This window comes from Enhydra lutris, unplaced genomic scaffold (genome assembly GCF_002288905.1).
Source record: "Enhydra lutris kenyoni isolate GAN:26980312 unplaced genomic scaffold, ASM228890v2 scaffoldscaffold9, whole genome shotgun sequence".
Classification (NCBI taxonomy): domain Eukaryota; kingdom Metazoa; phylum Chordata; class Mammalia; order Carnivora; family Mustelidae; genus Enhydra; species Enhydra lutris.
In genome coordinates, this window is record NW_019154093.1 from 13,012,862 (window position 1) to 13,033,019 (window position 20,158).

Genomic DNA, 20,158 nt, shown 5'->3' on the forward strand with positions numbered 1-20,158 from the left:
TCCCCCTTCTTGCCCACTCTGTGCCCCGTTGGCCTTCCTGCTGCTGGGCCCTCCTCGGGGCCTGACTGGCTTCCTTCTCCACCTCTAAGGCTTACACACACATGCAAGCATGCATACTCACACGCACACACACGTGTGTTACTTGTCTTCCCCACTGAAACAGCAGCTGTGGGACCGCAGGGACTTGCTCTGTCTGCTCCCGTGCTCCCAGCCCTGGGCCCTGAGCTGGGGCTCTGTCAACTGCCACTGGCCAGCTGAACAGAGGAGGGCCCAGAGTGCAGGTTCCCGAACTCGGCACCATATAGCATCGCGAGCCCGGGAGGGGAGACGGGCTTGTGGCCAGGGGGGCAGAACCTTCACTTGTGGTCTGTCTCCCAGAGGTGTGTGTTCTCCTGGGGCCTGGGGCCTCCAAGGCGGGACAGCGGAGCGGGACCGACACGGGGGGCGAAATGCCAGCGCACTGCTGACCGGCCGGGGCTGCCGGAGAGGGCTTAGTTATAATCCCCGCCCTCCATCCAGAGCATTCCCGCTGACAGAGGGCCGTCACCTCCGGTCCTGAATCCACCCAGAAGGGGCGCCGAGTGAGCACTGGGGTCCCCGCTCTACCGACAAGTCTGCGGCGCCTGGGGTTCCGTGCGGGGCCCGAGGCTGTGCGGGCAGCGGTGAGAGTGGGCCAGCAGGTGGCCGTACTCCTACTCTCTGAACCAACTCATGAGTAAAAAACCACAAACCATTTATTCTTTGGTTGTCTACACAGACACTTAAATACTGTAGTGCTGTCACTCAGTTGTCCGTCCAGGCCCCCAGGGGCGGCTCTGGCCTGTGTCCTGAGCCCTCAGCCGGGTCCAGAGCGAGATGGCCGTCCCGCCATGTCCACTCCAGGAGCGGTAGCACCGTGCGGACGGCCCCAAGCAGGGTCCGCTGGCTGAGCGCCAGACACGCAGCCCCCGGGGGCCAGCCGGTGGAGGACATAGTTCCTCAAGGTGGGTCCGCTCACCCATCCACAGCGAGCCGGATGCCGTCAGAGCTCATCTTTGTGTCCCACCTCACCGCCGGACAGAGGGGTCTCTGGCTTGGGGGGCCCCTCCTGGGCCTCCTGGGGCTGCTCCTGGGAAAGGTCCATCTCCTCCGGGCTGAAGAGCATCTTCACCAGGTCATCCGCCTGCACCCGGTCCTGCAAGGACAAACCCCTGCCTATTCAGAGAGGCCTCCGGACCAGCGCTCAGCTCCGCTCGGGGGCTGCTTCCTGGAGAGCAACAAGTTCTTCCTCCATGGCCTCTGAGCTCCTCTGCTTCCCGGCAGGTCCTCAGACAGCTGAGGTGCTGCCCAACCAGGCGGCCCAGTGCTGGCACCATTCCCCATCTTGGCACCGCACCCTGGAGCCCCATTTACAAGTACAGGAGAAGGGCCAGAGGGGACAAGGATATGGGACCAGGGAGAGTCTCTGTGGACACCAGGCCCGGTGTTCCTCTGGTGTCTAAGCCGCTGGCAGTGAGACTGGGGGAGGGGAAAGCAGAACCCGGGCCCTTCCAGGGGCAGATCCCAGTGCCACTGAGAGCTCTCACCCGCTCACTGTGCCGCGCGTCCAACGTGAACCACAGCGCAATGGCACAGCGCTGCCCTCTGGTGACAGCCTTCACCCCGTGCGGGTTCTCCGTGCCTGAAGAGAATCCCACGGCCCTCCCGCACTGGGGCTGCACCTCTGCCTGAAGGAGACACAAAGCAGGGGGGACACAGGAGACTGTAAGCTGCCTTCAGAGGGGACACAGGATCATTAGGGTCTGGAGAGAAAAGGCAGCCAGTCAGAGGAGTGAGCGACATAGCTCAGAGCCCCCCAGGTTTGAGGAGGCAAGGCCTGGCCACTCTGCCCACAGCACTGTGAGGGTTTGTCCCCCAGGGACAGGCACGAGGGCACACTCACCGTCACTGTCTTGGCATCTAGTTCAGTGAAGTAGAATGCTCCTCCGTCGAAGTCCCCATTTAGATAAAGAATGGCACTGGGAACGACAGACACGGTCTCGTCACAGGCCAGCAGACAGTCCATGGCTCCCGTGACTGCGTCTCCAGGCGCTCTCCTCCAGCAGCTGGACGGGGCCTGCCACAGGACGGGTCTTCCCACCACGCCACCCTCACTCCAGAGAATCCACTGTCCTCCTCACACCACACCGGAATGACTCCCTTTCTGTCCAACCTTCTAGCCGGAGGGCATGGGGATGGGGACTGGATTCTGGGGACAGCTGGTCACACACCTGTGTGTGTGTGTTGGGGACGGGGCAAGGCGCAGGGGACTGGGAGCCTCAGAGAAACAGCTGGCACCTGTAGTCCCGGAAGGTGTAGGCGGGGGGCTCCTTGATGCACACAAGGGCCTCGGCATTCAGGATGCAGTTGTCCACGTGGACTGGATGGCTACTGTCCTTCCTCTCAGCCTGTGCCTCTGGAGCCAAGGTAATGCACGTTAGCGTGGGAACACCTCAGGAGACGCTGTAGCTCTCCTGTTGGCACGGAGTGGGGGGGGCGGGGTGCTTCCCAAAATGCGCCTGGGTCTGTGGGAATGGCCAGTGAACTATGGGGTCTCTGGCTAAGCATCAGCCCTCGGGTCAGGACGAATCTGCAGGCTTCCCAGGAAGGTTCTGGGTGGGAGCAAGCAGGGTCTTGAGGCTCTAAGCGAGGGTGGGTTCTGGTCTGAGCGGCACGACCTTGACTTTCTGGCTCGAATTTATAAACCAGGAATCCCCAGGGAGGTGAAGCTGAGCGGTCAGGAGGGTGGCCAGAAGCAGGGCCCGGCGAGACTCACTATGCAGCGGGAGACGAGGTGGGGACGGCATGAAGGGGAACAGACAGGAGCAAAGGTAAGCAGTTCGCTTCCGCAGGGCTCCGCGGGGGAAGCCACGCAGGAGGAAGGCCGTGCAAGGGCACAGTGTGTACTGCGTAATGCCAGGCAAGCCTCTCATGACATGGAACCATCGCCCCCTGAGCGGGCCGCGGCACCATCAGGTCACGGTAGAGCCCTCCTATTTGTCCCCACCTGTCTGGCCAGGCGCCAGGACTGTCCTTCCACCTCCTCCATCTCCCTCACCTGCTCTCTCCTCTCTACTCCCACTGCCACTGGCCAGGTCCGGGCCTTTGTCCTTGCCCAGCCGGCTCACCGCTGACCAGCTTCCCTCCCTTGGGCTTGATGTACACCCTCCAAACCTCTCGCCACAAAGCGGCAGAACTAACCTTGGGAACACAGAGGTCTCACCGAGTCCTTCTTGTTTGAGGACCCTTCCTGGCTTCCCACTGCCCGGCCCCCACCTGGAGAGGCTGGGGCAGGTGCAGGGTGTGTCTGACACATTCCTTTGGGTGTGTCCAGATTTTGAGAGAACTCCAAACCTTCTGGGGGCAGTCAAGCCCTCTCATTTCTGCCACCTAGTGGTGCATCAGTGCCGGGGTGGGGGGGCCGTGAAGGCTTAGGCATGACAGATCCAGCTGTGGGCCACCTGCGACCCCTGGGGCACTGGCCACACCTCACCCTCCTCAGGACAACTGACAAAGAAGGACCTCGACTTGGCTCTGACTTGTGAAAGTCCATCTCTCACGGGTTTGGTATTGACTATGACTGGTCCAGATACCTGGATGCCCAAGAGCATCGCTGAGACCCAGCGGCCTACAGGATGAAAACACACTCTGGAATGTAGCTCTCCACAGCTTAGCTTCTGAAAGCCTTCTGATGCCCCCAACTTCAACCCCACACCCCAAAAACGGCCACTTTCTTAGTCCCCACCACCAGGCTGCCCAGTGCCTGCCCTTCTTTGTATGTGCTGTTCTTTCTGGCTCGAATGGTCTCTCATCACCTGGACACTCCACCAGTCCTATTTATCCTGCACAATGGTCACCTCCTCCTCCAGGAAGTCCTCCTGACTCCCTCTTGGGCTGACTAGAACTTCCTCCACCGCACTGATCGCATGGGGTTGCCACATTCTGTGTTGGTTCCTCAGCTAAGATGAAAAGGACCATATCCTGTGCTTTTCCATGTCCTCAGCACCCGTGCCAGGGACAGAGAGAAGGCCTACCTTCGATGGCGGTGCGGCACACCAGGTGGGAGTAGGAGAAGTAGAGGGGGGTGTCCAGGCGGAAGTAGGACTCCATGACGCGCCGCACCTTCTCGGTCACATTGTAGTACAGGTGGGCACTCTGCAGCGGAACTTTCCCTTCCTGTCCCAGCTGTCGAGGAGACCAGTGGTCAGCTGCCCTGAACGCCCTGGCTGCGGGCCAACAGAACCCGCTGAGGCATCACCTCCCACCCCCCCCGCCTCTGCTCCCATGTACAACAACCCTCCCGTGTTATACCTGCCCCTCCTCCATGCTTCTCTTTGTGGGCAGAAAGCACTCTGGACATCAGTCTTGTCTCGCCTGCCTCACTTTGATCACACTTGCTTCACCAGCCAGGATGCAAAAGTCAACCTCCCTCAACTTAATTCGTCCCCCTCCGTGGCTGCTGGAATGCGGCTAGCAGACACCTTCACCTTTCCAACCCCCGAGTGCCCCCCAAAGCCTGAGCCTCCCCCTCTCCTCGTTCCCCACACTCTAGAGTGCTGAGAATTGATTCTACCTTAAGGGCTTTGAAGACTGTGACACCATAGAACTTCTCACTGGGCGTGTGTGGGGAGGTCTGACCCCGGTAGCCATCTCCCGAGGTCGCTGCGGCCTGCAAGGCCCAAAACACAGGGGGACTTAGACGGGGCAGCTGAAGGCCCGCAGAGGTGGTTGCCAATGAGAGAGGTGGTCGCCGATGTGCCACGAGGGGCAGGCGAGCTCAGCACCTGGAGGCACTTGGTGAAGGGGAGGCTGGGCCCTGGGGAAAAGGGGCCTCCCTTACATTGGTCAGTCTCTGCAGCTCCCGGCACTCGTCTGCGGAGATTACACCATCCATCACCACCCTCTGAGAGCCATTCAGGACTTTGGAGTTCATGGTGAGACTGATGCCTTCGTAGAGTAGGGGGCCACCTGCAAAGCAACGACAAGACTGGGCTGAATCCAGCGGCAGCTCTGTCCAGACACTCTCCATTGAATGGGAATAGAAATTCCAGTTGTTTCCAGGTCACCAGAGAAACTTCCTGTTCGGTCACTTCTGAAGGTGGCGTGGCCCACAGGACAGCACCTGGAGCTGACAAGGTGGGAGAGCCACGCCCTAGTCCTAGCTCCCTTCCAGAACAGTTATTGGTTTTTGGGCCTCCGCCAATTGCTGAGGAAACATCACCAACAAATTCTTTAAAACCCTGAGCTCCAGAATCAGAAAGAAAGGGGTTTGACTCCTGAATCCTCCATCTGTTAGCTGTGTGACCTCAGCAAGTTACTTAACCTCCCTGAGCTTTCCTCTCCTCATCTGTAAGACAGCAGCTACCTCCTGAGATGGGTGCTTGTTTGACGTAAAGAGCAACGACGACACGAGTTAAACGCTCAGCACAGTACTGGGCACACAGGAAAGGCTCAGAATCTTAGCTGCCATCGCACCAGTCGCCAGCAGCCCTCATTTCAAACGAGGACCTCCATCTGCCCAGCCCACCTCCCCCAGAGAAGAGAAACAACACAGTGAAAGCTGCCTGAAAACCAAGGAATGCGGGACAAATTCTTTTCAAGTGCTCATCTTGTTAAATTAACCACCGTTCATTTAAGCAACAATGGAATGTAGGTGAACCTTCTCTTCTATTTCTCATGGTGTCCCTCTGTGCCTGGACCTGCTGGAGGAGACAGCTCAGCTCTGTCTACTTACTGAGGCCACGGTGGGCGCCAGGCCCTGCCCGAGAGAGGTGAGGGTCTCACACCTGAAGATGGCACCTCTCCCAGCAAGGATGCAAACACAGAGAAAGCTGCTGTGGAAGTTCCAGAGAAAGAGGGAGGGGATCCCCCGGATTGGGAGATGAAGCAAGGCTTCGTGCGCAGAGGCAATGGGAGAGTACAGGGAGGAAGGACAGGCATGAGCTTGGCCTGGGGACAGGTGGGCCCAAAGAGCAGGAGCATCCCGGGGCAGATGAACAGAAGGTAGAAGCAGGTGGTTGGAGGAGCAGGCAGGGTGGGTAGGGGCCGGGCCTCCGTGTTTGCAAGCCTGTTCTAGCCACCGCAGGGGAAGGGGAAGCACAGATCAAGGAGGGACAGGAGGGCAGACAGCAGGTGCAGTGGTGGGGAGGGGGGCGGGGGGGGGCCCCTGCAGCAACGGTGAAGAGGAGAGGCTTGGGGAGAGAAGCGAGGAAAAGCAGTCTTAGTGCAGCTTGGAGTGGGCAGACCAGGGGAAGGTACCTCCGATTTGGAGGCTTGGGAGCAGGATGCCTGATGGATGTGGGGAGACAGATGAGGTTTGTGCTAGAACTGCAGCGAGCTAAACTAGTGTTGCTGTGACCCAGGAGTCCTACGTCTTCATCAGAGGCCAATCTCAGTGCCTTCTCCGGGTGGAAGCCCGGGGGAGTCAGGAAGGGCTCCGGGAGAGGCCAAGCCTGCTCTGGGGGCCAGCCAGCTTGGACGGGGACACCTGCCTTGCAGACGCCGAGCTCTGTCCTCTCACCTTCCCGCGTCAGCCGGCTCACATCCAGCGACTCCTTGGTTTTCTCCTCCACCAGGGTCTCAATCTCCTTCATCAGGTTTCCGATCTCCTGGGAGATGCGGACGGCCGTTTCCCGCTCGGACCTGCGCGCACAGCCGCTCTGAGGACTGCGTTCTGGGGCCACCCGGGCTCCCTCCCCAGCTTCTCAACCCGGACCCCCCCCCCCCTCCCAGGAGTGCACATCTGCCTGGGCTCAGGAGGCCTCAGGTGCTCCATCAAGCCGCTCCGGCCATGCAGCCTCAAGGTCCTCACTTTTGTTTCTCTTGCAATCTTTTGGGAATCACCTCTTCTGGAGTCCACGAATCCTAAAAGCAGATCAGGAGGAAAATCAATGCTGTAGGGTGACCTGCTTCATCTTCCGGGTCTCTGTGCAGAGACCCGGGGCCTCCAGGAGAATCCGTCTTATCAGCTGCCTCCTCGCAGGAGAGAAAGTGAGTCTCCAAACCGGAGTCACCTCTGGCTGCCCGGAACTCCCCTCCGTCTTGCTCTGCTTCTCGTCCACGGGTTTCACAGATCCCGTGTCTGGCTCAAGCCCCCAAACAGAGCTACAAGGCTCGCCCCGGTCCCCCACTCCCGCAGCCGGGCTCACCGGATCCACGAAGGGAATTCCGAAGACATCGTACGCATAGAAGAGCAGCTCTTTCTCGAGCAGGCTGCGCTGGCGGTACTCCCGGGCACTCTGGGAAAACCAAGTAGAAGGGATGCCCTGGAATTCAGCCCTGTTAACTCTGGGTGGGGGGAGCCCCATGTTCTGGGCTGTTGCTCCCAGTGTGACCTGAGCTTCCTCTCCCACCACCACTGCTGTGTCTGTTCTCCAGTGTGGGACAGCAGCCTCACCCCTGCGCTAAGGGTAGCTCTGGCCTGGCACAAGCAACACCTCTGAGGATGACCTAACCTCCCATCGTGTCCCCCATGAATCTCCTAGACAGGAGAGCTGAGGCTCTCAGGAGACGTGGAAATAGTCCTCAAAGAAGGAGCGTTCTTTCTTGACTTCTGTAGGGGTTTAAGGCGGAGGCGGGAGACCTAGGGGTTGGGTGACCCATGTATTATTCACTGAACCTTCTCAGCCACGTCTGACGTTGACACTGTGCTCCTTGTCTTACAGATGGAGACACTGGGGGGCAGGGAGCATAGTTGACGCTACAGGAAAGGGACAAAGCCTCGGTGCTTTTTCATTAGGCCCCCTGCCTCCCCTGAGACTCTGAACACACTGGATGCGCCCCTCCTGGAGTTGGGCTGCGGCATCTGGAGCCGCTGGCCCGGGCCCTCTGGCCCTTCCCACACGTGCTCACAGGTAGGGCTGACCCAGGGCTGGGAGACTAAGTACCTTTTGGGGCCACAGCTCTCCCTAGGTGCCCTGCTAGTCTCCAAGCAGCAGGAAGAGGAAAGAAAAGGAAAAGAAGACATCATCAGTTGAAATACAAGATGAAGGCAGTAAGGAAAATGTTAGCAAAACCTCAATGAGTCCTACATTATCTAGCATATTTACCCAACAGGGAGATAAAAATTTTCTCCTAAGGCATGTAAGTGATTCACCGAGTGCTAGACACCACGCTTGGGGCGTTCTCTCGTTAAACCCTCTCCCACAGCCCTGAGGCAGCTGCGAAGCAAATTGCATGCCCACGTTTATTTGCTCAGCACTGATTCATGGAGTAGGAGCTACGAGCTGGGAACTGAGCCAGCCCCGAGACAACGCGGGACCCGGGGAGGGATCCGGGTCGCTACTCTCAGCCACAGGCCACCGTGCAAGCTAGCCCAACTCCTGGAGCCTGGATGTTCTCATCTCTAAAATGGGAGAATAGCGCCCCCTACCACAGCCCCCATGGGGAGGAAACAAGATAATGGGGGTTGAACCACACAACCTGTAGACTGGGACAGGGCTCAACAAATACTAGTTACTTTCTTTCGCGAAGGACGGTTCCAGTTAAAAGTGGTTTATTTTCCCTCTCTGCCCCAATTCACTACTATGACCATAAAGTGAGGGGTAGCGAGAGAGGCTCTTAACTCAGCAAGCCAAAGAGACATGGAGAAGTGCCTTCTCAAAGGCAGACTGTCCCCATCTAGTGGCCAAAGAGGACAACTACAAGGTAATGTCCTCACTGGCGAGGAGAGGGCTGGATCATTTCTAGTGGAGACTCCGGGTTCCAGAGCTGGGAAGGCGGAACCTGGGTCTTTCCCTTCGGGGCAGGTTGTGATGAGAATCGAATGAAATAAAATAGAAGCTATGGAATAATTTTGCAGATGAGATGCCCCACACATGTGAAAGGTGGCTATCCTCAATAGCAAACTCAGAAAACAACCACACCGGGAAGTGGACTACTGCCCCATCCGCTACCTCCTTCTCTCGGAGAACAGAGGAGAACTTAGCCCCCGGGGCTGGAGTACAGGCAGGGCAGACCTGTGACGAAACCTGTGCGGTCCTGAGCTGGGTGGGCAACACCATGTCTGCGTCTCCCAAGCAGGAGACTCATGTCTCATTAGACATGAGGAGGGAGGTGTGAACCCCCCACCGTTCTGCCAAGGCCATCTCCTACCCCACCTAGTCAGTTCCCCACTCCAGCCAGTGTCCCCCCCCCCCCGCCACCCAGCAGCTCCCCTTGGCACCGCCACAGTAGCCCTGCATTGGTCTCCCCGTTTCTAGCTCCCTCCCGTTCTGAGCCTTACACAGCTGGCTCAGCTACTGCTTAAAACCCTTTGAGCGCCCACCACTGCCTGTCTTATGCGACAGAGACCAAAGTCCTTGCAGGGCACTCAAGACCCTTCCAAATCTGACCCTCCGGGGTCTCATCTCCTGTAACTCCTCATATCAGCTTGCAGGTATATGGGGCAATTTCCCAGGCCATCTGCACATGCTGTCCTCCATCTCAGAGGCCCTCCACTGCCTCATTCACCACATGAAGGCTTTTAAAACCAAATGCCGACAGCGCTTCCCCTTGCAAAGCCTCCCATTTCTTCCTTCCTCCACTCCAGCTGGCCTCCACGGCCACTCTTGGATTCACTACAGTACTCTCCAAGGTCTGGATCACGCCCGCTTCTGTATCATTAGTCCCTGAGGTGCGCTTTAGATGGCACTCAAAAAGACACGAAGGTCATGCCCGTATAGCTAAAAGAGATCCACAAAGTATTGACAGACATAAATAGAAACAGTTTGGTCTCCCTCCCCACCCTGACCTGTAGGCCCCAGCCTCAGGGGTAAGACAAGGCACAGTTTCTTAGCAATCTGTCCACAGAGTTGACGACTTAAAAGGTACATATGTATTTTAAAAAAACATAAGTAGGATAGAATAGAATTATAGTTCTAGATCTTTTTTTTTTCTTTACCTACAGTAGTAACACAGAGACCATCTCACACTGGTGTGTAGTAATCGACTCATGCAATTGTCTTGTGCACCACGGAATGGATCTACTGTGATTCATTTAGCCGGTTCCCAAACGGGTGGCATTTAGCTTGCTTTGGTTGGTTGCTGTCAGGAGAAAGGTTCTGACACGTGTCCCGGAACGCTTGCCTTCCCATCCTTGTGCGACACCGCTTACCGTGGCGGCTCGCTGGGGGCAGAACTGCCGGTTATGGCGCCCGGGTGGCTCAGTGGGTTAAGCCTCTGCCTTTGGCTGAGGTCATGATCTCAGGGTCCTGGGATCCAGCCCCGCATAGCTCTCTGCTCAGCAGGGAGCCTGCACCCCCCCATCTCTGCCTGCCTCTCTGCCTACTTGTGATCCCTTTCTGTCAAATAAATTAAAAAAAAAAAAAAAAAAAAAAGAACTGCCGGTTAAACGAACGGTCCAACTCACAGTCCCACCAGCAGCGTGGGAGTGTGTCCACTCCTGCACCCATATTTGTCCCAAATACTTGTTGCATAAACGAATGGGCTGCCTCTAATTATCTCTAGTTACCATATTTTTCCTCCGTCAAAATGAAAACCGGGTCTAAAGCTACATTTTTACATAGAAGGTGGGCAGGGTGTGAGAGCGGCTGGCGGGATCCGGGTGACTGAGGCTCACCTTCCTCTCATTCACAGTCTCCCTTCTGATGTCAGGGATCACTGCAGCCACAGTAGGCCACCCCCCATTCCAGGAGGTGGTTGAGGTCAGAGGCAAGGAAACCTGTCGCTGGCTTCTTGTATACCATCAGCAAGACGTCCGGGCTGCTGCCTGTCCACACAACTCTCAGGACACACTCAGACCACGCCTGTTGGCTTACAAAGTGCATTTCTACTCGGTATGTCATTTAACGCTGATGCTCATCTTGTGTTGAAGAAAGAGTAAGAACCATATTCCCATTCTACAGAGGGAGAAACTGAGACTCAGAGGCATAGTACAGGGTGCCTGAGATCCCCCACAACCACATGCGGAAGATCACACAACCTCGTATGCATAGGAGCCATGGCTTGAGCCCACACCCGTGACTTCAAATCCAACTCACTGTTCTAGGTTCAAGAAGAAGAGGGTCTAGTGTCTGCATAAGATGTATGTACAAATATCGTGGTTCGTAGTATCACATTTCACTAAGTTAAAAAACAGAACTTTTAATGTTTTTAACTACAAAAAATAATTTGTAAGGGTGCCTGGGTGGCTCAGTGGGTTAAGCCTCTGCCTTCGGCTCAGGTCATGATCTCAGGGTCCTGGGATTGAGCCCCGCATAGCTCTCTGCTCAGCAGGGAGCCTGTTTCCCTCTTCTCTCTCTGCCTGCCTCCCCCCCTCTCTCTGCCTGCCTCTATGCCTAGTTGTGATCTCTCTGTCAAAAAAGTAACTAAAATCTTTAAAAAAAATTTGTAATTCTGCTGAAGGGAATTTAGAAAACATAAATAAGCAAAATGCAAAAAATCACCCATATTCCACCACCTAGAAATAACCACTGTTAACACATCAGTGCATTTCACTTTGGTCACTGGGTCTGCTTGGGAACCGAACTGGGAGTGATGCTGAGGGAGGGAGAGCTCAGAGAAGGGTCAGGGAGGAAACAGGGGCAAGGAAACGGGTGAGTGAAAAAAGAATTTAGCTGGAAGTAAAAAATGATAGCTCTTGGCCAAATGGTTGAGGTCAGAGGCAAGGAAACCTGTCGCTGGCTACTTGTATACCATCAGCAAGACGTCCGGGCTGCTGCCTGTCCACACAACTCTCAGGACACACTCAGACCATGCCTGTTGGCTTACAAATCTCAAAGCAGAGGTGCTGCGAAAGGGGGGACAGGAGAGCCTGCACTGCAGTTCTGTTTTTCCTTTACGACTCAAGACAGCAGACTTCTGGACCCCAATGGTGGGAGTAAGGCTGCTCCCCGGTTCCTGAGTGACAAGTGTGTCAGTACACTTCCGCCTGGCCCCGCCCCCTGCCTGAGCACTGCCAACCCATCCCCCCACCTCCCACCATCTGGTCTGGGCTCAGCTGGCAGCTGCCCTAGCGCAAGTCTCTCACCTCACGGGGGCCAATGGATCTGGCTGCTTCTTCTCCAAGCATGGCTGTATAGTAGGCCAGATTCTGGTTCATCACCTCATCATTGGGGAAGAAGAGGAGATAGGTCTTGGCACATTCAATAGCCTGCGTATAATTCCCAACTGCAAAGCCAAAAAGACATGGCTGAGAAGAGAGCGTCCAATCCTGGGTGCCACGAACCACTGTCACGAGTCTCAGCACAGCCCAAGACAGTGATGACATGGGTGTCATTGTGGTGCTGCCTGATCTGAGGGAGAAGTTCTAGAAGAGTGAGAAGGATAGGAATTACATGAACACAGAAGGCAGAACTGATGTAAGAAATGCAGGGTCCTCTGGCCTGCCTATTACTGGACGCCCATATCTTTACAATTTCACAATTTACAGTTCAACACTGGCCTCCTAGTAGACGCATTTCAGGAAGGGCCCCATCTCCCTACCTTGTTTTCCCCACACATTTCAGGAGATGGGGACACTACAACAGCAAGTGGTCTCTTCCACTGAGCGAGCAGAGCTCACTCGCATGTGTGTCTCAACTCAACAATAAACACCTCACACTCTCGAATATGCAGTGATGCTTAGCACAGTCAGAACTCGGTAAGCACCTGCTGACTTGTTGCTGGTTTGGGTCCTGGCAGCCCCCCACCCAGAGCATCAGCGCCATCCTGGGACGAAGCGCTGGAAAATGTCCCGGGAGATGGTTTAAACAGTAGTACACCCTTGCCTTTGGTCTAACTGAACTCAGATGCAGAGTCAGATTATCAGTGTTCTAGAAGGGACGGGAGAGAGGTCTTGGGTCTCCGTCTCCCAGATCTCTGGGTTGCTGGCATCGGCTGCTGGGGCCAGTGGCTTGTCACAAAGCAGGCAGGGGTTACCTGGCACCGCGCCTCCCAGAGTTCCAGGTCACAGTGAGAAGCCAAACACGCTGATATGCACAGCACCCATCAGCCCTGCCTCCCTTGCTTTTGGCCTCCTGCTGGAAAGCGGCAGAGACGGAAGAAAGTAGGCCTTACTGTTATAGTAGGCGAATTGCAGATAATTATAATGTGATGGAAGGAAGTCTTCAAAGGGCTTCTCTCGACTTGGGTGGGAAGCCAGCTCCGTGACGCAGTTCTGCTTACAGCTAAGGACCTGGATGTAATGATCTGAAAGGAAGCAAAGACAGGGAATAACCATCAGGTCGATCTTCAGGATGCAAATTCTGGGGGAGGGGAGCAAATTCCAGTGCAAGGAATTTTCAGTTGGATTCCCAGATGTACTAAATTTAGGTTTGAGGTGGTACTGTCTGCACGTGGCCCCGGAAGCCCAGGCTAGCAGTGGAGGGCAGGTGTGGACAGGTGTGTGGCGGGGGGCAGCGGTGCAGGGCCGGGGAGGGGGGCAGGCACGTGGGGCTGGCTCGTGGCCATGCACCTGCTATGGCCTGGAAGAGGTCTGCGTTGTACTCCAGGTAGTTGTAGCCGTCATAGTCGTAGGGCCCCTCGCACAGCGCCCGGCACTCCGCGTCGGCCACCAAGTACTCTCGCAGTGCTGCCTCCAGATGGGCCACGGCTTCGTGCGGCTGCTCCTCCGAGTAGAGCCGTACTCCCAGCCGGAACTCGTGCTACTGGGAGGAAGGTGGATTCAACTGCCCGCCTGCATACAACCTGGGCCCTCGCTTCCCCACACCCCACAACCTGCAACTGTGTCCTCACGGCCTGTTTCTCTGTCTCCGGTGAGGGTTAGGGATGGAAAAGGGTGGCCACTGCCTAGTGAAGGCCTTCTGTAAGTGGTCTCCACAGATTTCTCTGGAAACTCAAAATTTAGATAAAACTCAATCTAGATAAAAGATACATGGGAGTCCATTGTAATTTTCTTGCACTTCTGTAGGGATAAGAATGTTCAAAATAAAAGTTTAATTAAAAAGAACTCTTAGATGCTAGCATGAGGTCTGTGCTGAAGAGAGCAATCCTTCCAGCATAAGGGGGAATTAGGACTGCCACTGATTACAGAATGGGTTTTGCTATCTGTAGGACATAGCCTCCATCCTTGTGAACATAACCATTTCTGTTTGTCATAGAATCACTTAAAAATGCTGTGTGTGATTGTGCAATATACTAGATGTACACAATCCACTTTTTAAAAAAAAGATTTTATTTATTTATTTGACAGATAGAGATCTCAAGTAGGAAGAGAGGCAGGCAGAGAGAGAGAGAAGCAGGTTTCCCTGCTGAGCAGAGAGCCTGACACAGGGCTCGATCCCAGAACCCTGAGATCATGACCCGAGCCGAAGGCAGAGGCTTTAACCCACTGAGCCACCCAGGCGCCCCAACTTTTTTTTTTATTTAAAAATAGTCTCCACAGCCAGCATGGAGCCCAACAGGGGCCTGAACTCAGGACCCTGAGATCAAGACCAGAGTTGAGATCAAGAGTCTGGCGCTTAATGGACTAAACCACCCAGGTGTCCCTACACAATTTAATTTTAAGTCATTTTGAGGGACACTTGGGTGGCTCAGCTGATTAAGCGGCTGCCTTCAGCTCAGGTCATGGTCCCAGAGTCCTGGGATCGAGACCTGTGTAGGGATCCCTGCTCATCAGGGAGTCTGCCTCTCCCTCTTCCTTTGCCTGCTGCTTCCTCTGCTTTGTGCTCTCTGTCAAATAAATAAATAAAAATCTTAAAGAAAAGCCATTTATATATTATTTGTTTCTGATATCTCTACTTCTGAACTATTAAAACTTATGATAACATAAGCTCTTTATAAAATGCCATATCATCGGGGCGCCTGGGTGGCTCAGTGGGTTAAGCCGCTGCCTTCGGCTCAGGTCATGATCCCAGGGTCCTGGGATCGGGTCCCGCATCGGGCTCGCTGCTCAGCAGGGAGCCTGCTTCCCTTCCTCTCTCTCTGCCTGCCTCTCTGCCTACTTGTGATCTCTCTCTGTCAAATAAATAAATAAAAATCTTTAAAAAAAAATGCCATATCATCAGACAAAATCTCTCTTGGAACACAGACTTCTGCTAAACAGAGTAAGAACACTGAGGAATGCTGCACCACTTATAGTAGTGAAAGCAAAAACCTACATAGTACATTAATACAATTATGCATAAAATGGACTATCATGCAGCCATTAAAAATTGTATCTTTAGGGGCACCTGGGTGGCTCAGTTGTTAAGCGTCTGCTTCAGCTCAGGTCATGATCCCAGGGTTCTGGGATCCAGCCCCACATTGGGCTCCCTGCTCTGCGGGAAGCCTGCTTCTCCCTCTCCCACTTCCTCTGCCTGTGTTCCCTCTCGCGCTGTCTCTGTGAAATAAATAAAATCTTTTAAAAAATTGTATTTTCAAAGAAAATCTGAAGATATGAGAGAAGATTCACGATATAGTATTAGTTCAGAGGATGATGAAAAATACATACACAATATGACACCAAATTAGTGTCAATGTAACACCAAAATTAAGATCTAGAAGAGTTTTAAAAATAAGCCAAAATAGGGATACCTGTTTGGCTCAGTTGGCTAAGCATCTACCTTCAGCTCAGGTCATGATCCCAGGGTCCTAGGATTGAGTTCTGTATTGGGCTCTTTGCTCAGCAGGGAGCCTGCTTCTCCCTCTGTCTACCTCTCTTCCCCCCGCCTCTCTGACAAATAAATAAATAAAATCTTTTTTAAAAGGCCCAAATATGAATTACTGGTTTTCTTAAGGCAGCAGTATTATAGATAATCACTTTCTGTTTTATACTTATCTGCATTTTTCTATAGTGTTGTACAATGAATGTCTACTACTTCTATAATCAGAAAACAAGCTAGGGCGCCTGGGTGGCTCAGTGGGTTGGGCCTCTACCTTTAGCTCAGATCATGATCTCAGGGTCCTAGAATCGAGTCCCGTGTCGGGCTCCCTGCTCAGCCGGGAGCCTGCTTCCCCCTCTCTCTCTGCCTGCCTCTCTGCCTACTTGTGATCTCTGTGTGTCAAATAAATAAATAAAATCTTAAAGAAAAAGAAAACAAGCCTAGGAAATATCACTTGAATAAAAAGAGAATGGGGGAACAAAGTTTTTTTCACCATATGGGGTTTGGACTCAAGATCCTTGAAGTCAGCTTCCTTCACTCCAGACATGGTTTGGTAATAGTCTAGGTTCTGCCTCATCTCCATGTGTTCAGGATTGCCCACGAAGAAGGTGTGTGCTGCTGCTACGGCTTTCTCCAACTTGTTGATCTAAGAATAAGACACAAGACCATAAGCCTCACCTCCAAACCCTGAAGGTTTGTGTCCAAATGCGTAGTCCATAGTAAACAGGAAATCCCAGCCTTCCTGAGCCTTCCACTCCCCAGTTTGCTCCAGACCTTGCCAGCCCCAGAAAACACACCTACTGCAGGAACTACATACCAGAAATCAGGAGCACAGGGCCCTGAGCAGAATTTCAGCCATTTCCCAAATCAAGCTTAGCAATTCCCCAAATCATAGGAGGTAAACTTTCAACAGTGTAAACATTCTATTTTTAAACAAAGGTCATATTCTTGGGGGGGAATGATATGGAAGACTGACTGCCCAAATAATATATTCTCAAGATTCAGAAGTGGCAACTGAGCCACTGAAAAAAGTCTAAGGCTTTAAGAATTTAGAAATAGGGAGGAAAGAGCAGTTAATGATTAGACTGTGCCTAAGGATTTCCCTAGAAGATACTTTTTTTTTTTTTTGCATAAAATATAATCAAGTGTTTTTGACACATTCAAGGAAAAGATGGATGGGTGATGGAAAAATCCTAAGGTCTTATACAAAATCAGGATATGGCATCTTCTGACTCAAAGCCCAGGGCTCATGAGGTTAAGTGGTTGTATTTGCAATGGCGTGGATCAAACCAGAGGGTATTACGCTAAGCAAAATAAGTCAATCAGAGAAAGACAATTATCATATGATCTCGCCAATATGAGGAATTGGAGAAATAAGACAGAGGATCCCAGGAGAAGGGAGGGAAAAATGAAACAAGATGAAACCAGAGAGGGAGACAAATCATAAGAGACTCTTAATCTCAGGAAACATACTGAGGGCTGCTGGAGGAGAGGAGGCTGGGAGAGATGGGGTGGCTGGGGGATGGCTACTGGGGAGGGTATGTGCTACGGTGAGTGCTATGAATTGTGTAAGACTGATGATTGACAGACCTGGAACCCTGTACCCCTGGAACAAATAATACATTATATGTTAATTAAAAAGGAAAAAAAACCCACAAGTGGTTATGAAATCTGAGGAGAAAAAAGTGTCCCACACACCACAATGACCTCAGCAATGGACTCCAGCCTATCAATGTTACACGGGTTCTTTAGGTAGAAGCCAAAATAAATCACTGATGATCTAATGATTAACACGGGTTTAAGTGTCAGACAGACCTGTGACAAAACTAGGTTTAATTAGTCACTTGCTGGGGCTTTAGATACTTAAAGCTTACTCTCTAAACTGAGTTCCCTAATCTGCCATCTGGAGCTAAAGCACTCACTGCCTCACAGGCTTGTTGGTAATGTTAAAACGAGGCAATAGACATGCAGCTTCTAATACTTGGTCCTGGGCACCTACAAGTGCACAAAGAATCTTTGCTGGTATTACTAATACGCTAAGAATTTTTTCCTTTTCCTTCTTCCATCAGTAATAGTAAATGCATGCTGAATAAGGAGTCAGTCCTGGCTTTGACCCTAGAATAGCTAGGTGACCCCACATCAATAATCCCCATCTCTGTACCTGTTTTGTTAACTGTACAATTAGAAATTCTCACAAGTCTGTCCCTTTCATGGATTTATTCTCCTGCCCTTATCTTTATGCATTGCTCATGCATTTTCCTGGTCTCTCCCACCTTCTCTCTGCACCCCAGTCCTTCTTTACTCCCTAAGGACCGAGGTACCAAATTTCCTTCTCTCAAACGGACAACCAGCTCATCTCTTAATGGTTAGCCCTGCCACCACTTTCTCCTTCTCCCAAGGCTTATTCCACATTCCATAACTCGCATTCTAAAAGCTGAGTCTGACACAGGCTCCTGAAGCCTGCAGAACTCTCTTAGCAGTCTGGCCTCACTTTACCTGGAATGGCCATCCTTCCTCTCCTCTAATGATATTTGGGATCGACTTCAATTGTCACCTCTTCTTTCAGTCTCCCTTGTTTCTCTGAGATGAAGCTAGATTCTCCCTCCTTTGTGCTCCCACAGCCTATGTACACACTCTTTTTTTTTTTTTTTTTTTTTTTTTTTTAAAAGATTTTATTTACTTATCAGAGAGAGAGAGAGAGCGAGAGTGAGCACAAGCAGATAGAGTGGCAGGCAGAGGCAGAGGGAGAAGCAGGCTCCCCGCTGAGCAAGGAGCCCGATGTGGGACTCGATCCCAGGACGCTGGGATCATGACCCGAGCCGAAGGCAGCGGCTTAACCCACTGAGCCACCCAGGCGTCCCTACACACTCTTTTAATAGCCTTTTCTACAGTGATTCTTACTAGGGAAGTGATACAAGACAAAACAATATAAAGTCAAGTGTTTCAATGACCTGCACCAGAACTGGAATGTAGCAGGTATTCAGGAAACGTTAGTCAAAGTATCTGAGAGCGTGCTGTTAAGTGACAAGACCAAAGACGTGACCCACGTGTTTTGGTCTCAAATACGGTACTTTTCCCAGTAACAAGGAGGAATGTAAGCAAACTGTGTAAGCAAAATACTTGTGCAGAGGTGGAAGTCTGTGGTCCCCACGGTTCCCTAAGTCTCTCTTTAGATGGAACTGAAGGTCTGTTAAATTATGGATGTAACAATATGCAACACAGCTCCTTCTTCCTACCCCCCCCCCCCAGTAAAATAGGGCTAATAATAGCACTTACCTTACAGGACATTGACAGGATCTGGGCAAATAAATCAATAAACACAAAGTACTTAAAACAGTGCCTGGAAGTATGTGCTGGTTATCATCACCATCACCGTCATCATCATCACCATGCATGCCAGGGGCACTCCAAATCTGTGCACGCACTTGGACTTAAGCCACTCTGGAATCCCTAAAAATACTCATTTTCTTTGAAAACCTGACAATAGCTGGAGGGTCCCGCTAAAGGGAGTGGCTAGACAGCCCCTACTGGCGACGTGGCAACCTCACGTCCTGAAAGAGCTGCTGGACTCCGGCAGCAGGAAAAGCATCACTGAACAGTGAACCGGAAGGAAGATATTGTAGAAAGGTCCTAGCTTCTCACTTGGGCACTTAAAATGAAATCTGGATGAGAGACTCAAGCTGCCGCTTTAGTTGCCTCTAGGAGGCCTCCCCGGGAACACAAGGCCAAGTTTTGCTAGGTCCATGCCTTAACCCCAAGCTGGACCTTTGGGGTTATCATCTGCCTATGCGAACCGGGCGAGGCAGGTCTCCCAGCAGGGTCCCTGTTTTCCCCGGGTCCGAGGAGAAGTCTCCGGCCAGGAGGCTACCTTCCCTCTCCGCGGGCACTTCCCCGGCCCCCCAAGTTCGCCAGGGTCATCTGCAACCGCGCCCAGAAGGATCCCCGCCGCCCAGGCCCCTGCAGGTCTGCACCTTGAAGTAGGCGACCTGCAGGTAGTTGTAGGGGCTCCGCTTGCGGAACTCCAGCTCCAGCTCCTCGCTGAGCGAGTGGGAGGCCGGCGGCCCGAGGCAGCGGCGCAGGCAGGCGGCGCGGCGCAGCAGGCCCCCAAAGAACCGCAGGTCGTGCAGGGCGTTGGCTCCCGAAGACTGCGCCGGGCTCGGGGACGAGCCGGGATCCAGCTCCCACGGGAGGTCGGCGGCACAGCGGGTGCGGCAGCGCAGGCGGAGGGCGCGCAGGGCGGCCCGCGAGCGCAGCGCCCGCTCCATGCTCAGTACCACTCCCGCCCAGTCCCCGCGCGCGTAGGCCGCGGTCCCCTCCGCGAAGAGCAGGTCCGGCGCCGCCATGTCCCATCCCGCCTCGGACTCGACCTCGGCCCGGGAGGCAGCGGCGGCGGCGGCCAGCAGTGTGGTCAGCAGCCTCAAAGCGCGCGCAGCCATTGCCTCCTCTGACCTAACGGGACAGCCAGCCACCCGCCACGGAGGCCGGAGTCCCACCCCCGAGGAGTCCCCCCCCCCCCCCCGCCCTGCCCCGCCCCCCCCGCCCTGCCCCGCCCCTGAGTGGAGCTCAGTCCCCGCTTGCCAGGCAGCGCGTGCCCGGGAAGCTTGCACCACCTTTTCGGC

The 20,158-nt window shown here is 53.6% G+C and overlaps 1 protein-coding gene across 1 annotated transcript; it reads right to left on the reverse strand.

The window, feature by feature from the left end:
* Positions 1–727: 727 nt before the first annotated feature.
* Positions 728–20,000, reverse strand: LOC111143043 (prolyl 3-hydroxylase 1). The gene is made up of 15 exons (XM_022496475.1): positions 19,511–20,000; positions 16,033–16,185; positions 13,412–13,601; positions 13,015–13,146; positions 11,987–12,126; positions 7,167–7,256; positions 6,830–6,882; positions 6,539–6,660; positions 4,859–4,986; positions 4,592–4,687; positions 4,053–4,203; positions 2,317–2,434; positions 1,922–1,997; positions 1,566–1,706; positions 728–1,174 (listed from the first exon to the last, which is right to left on the reverse strand). Exons 1-15 carry the CDS (start codon positions 19,973–19,975, stop codon positions 1,022–1,024), a joined length of 2,208 nt encoding a protein of 735 aa, XP_022352183.1. The 5' UTR covers positions 19,976–20,000; the 3' UTR covers positions 728–1,021.
* Positions 20,001–20,158: the final 158 nt, after the last annotated feature.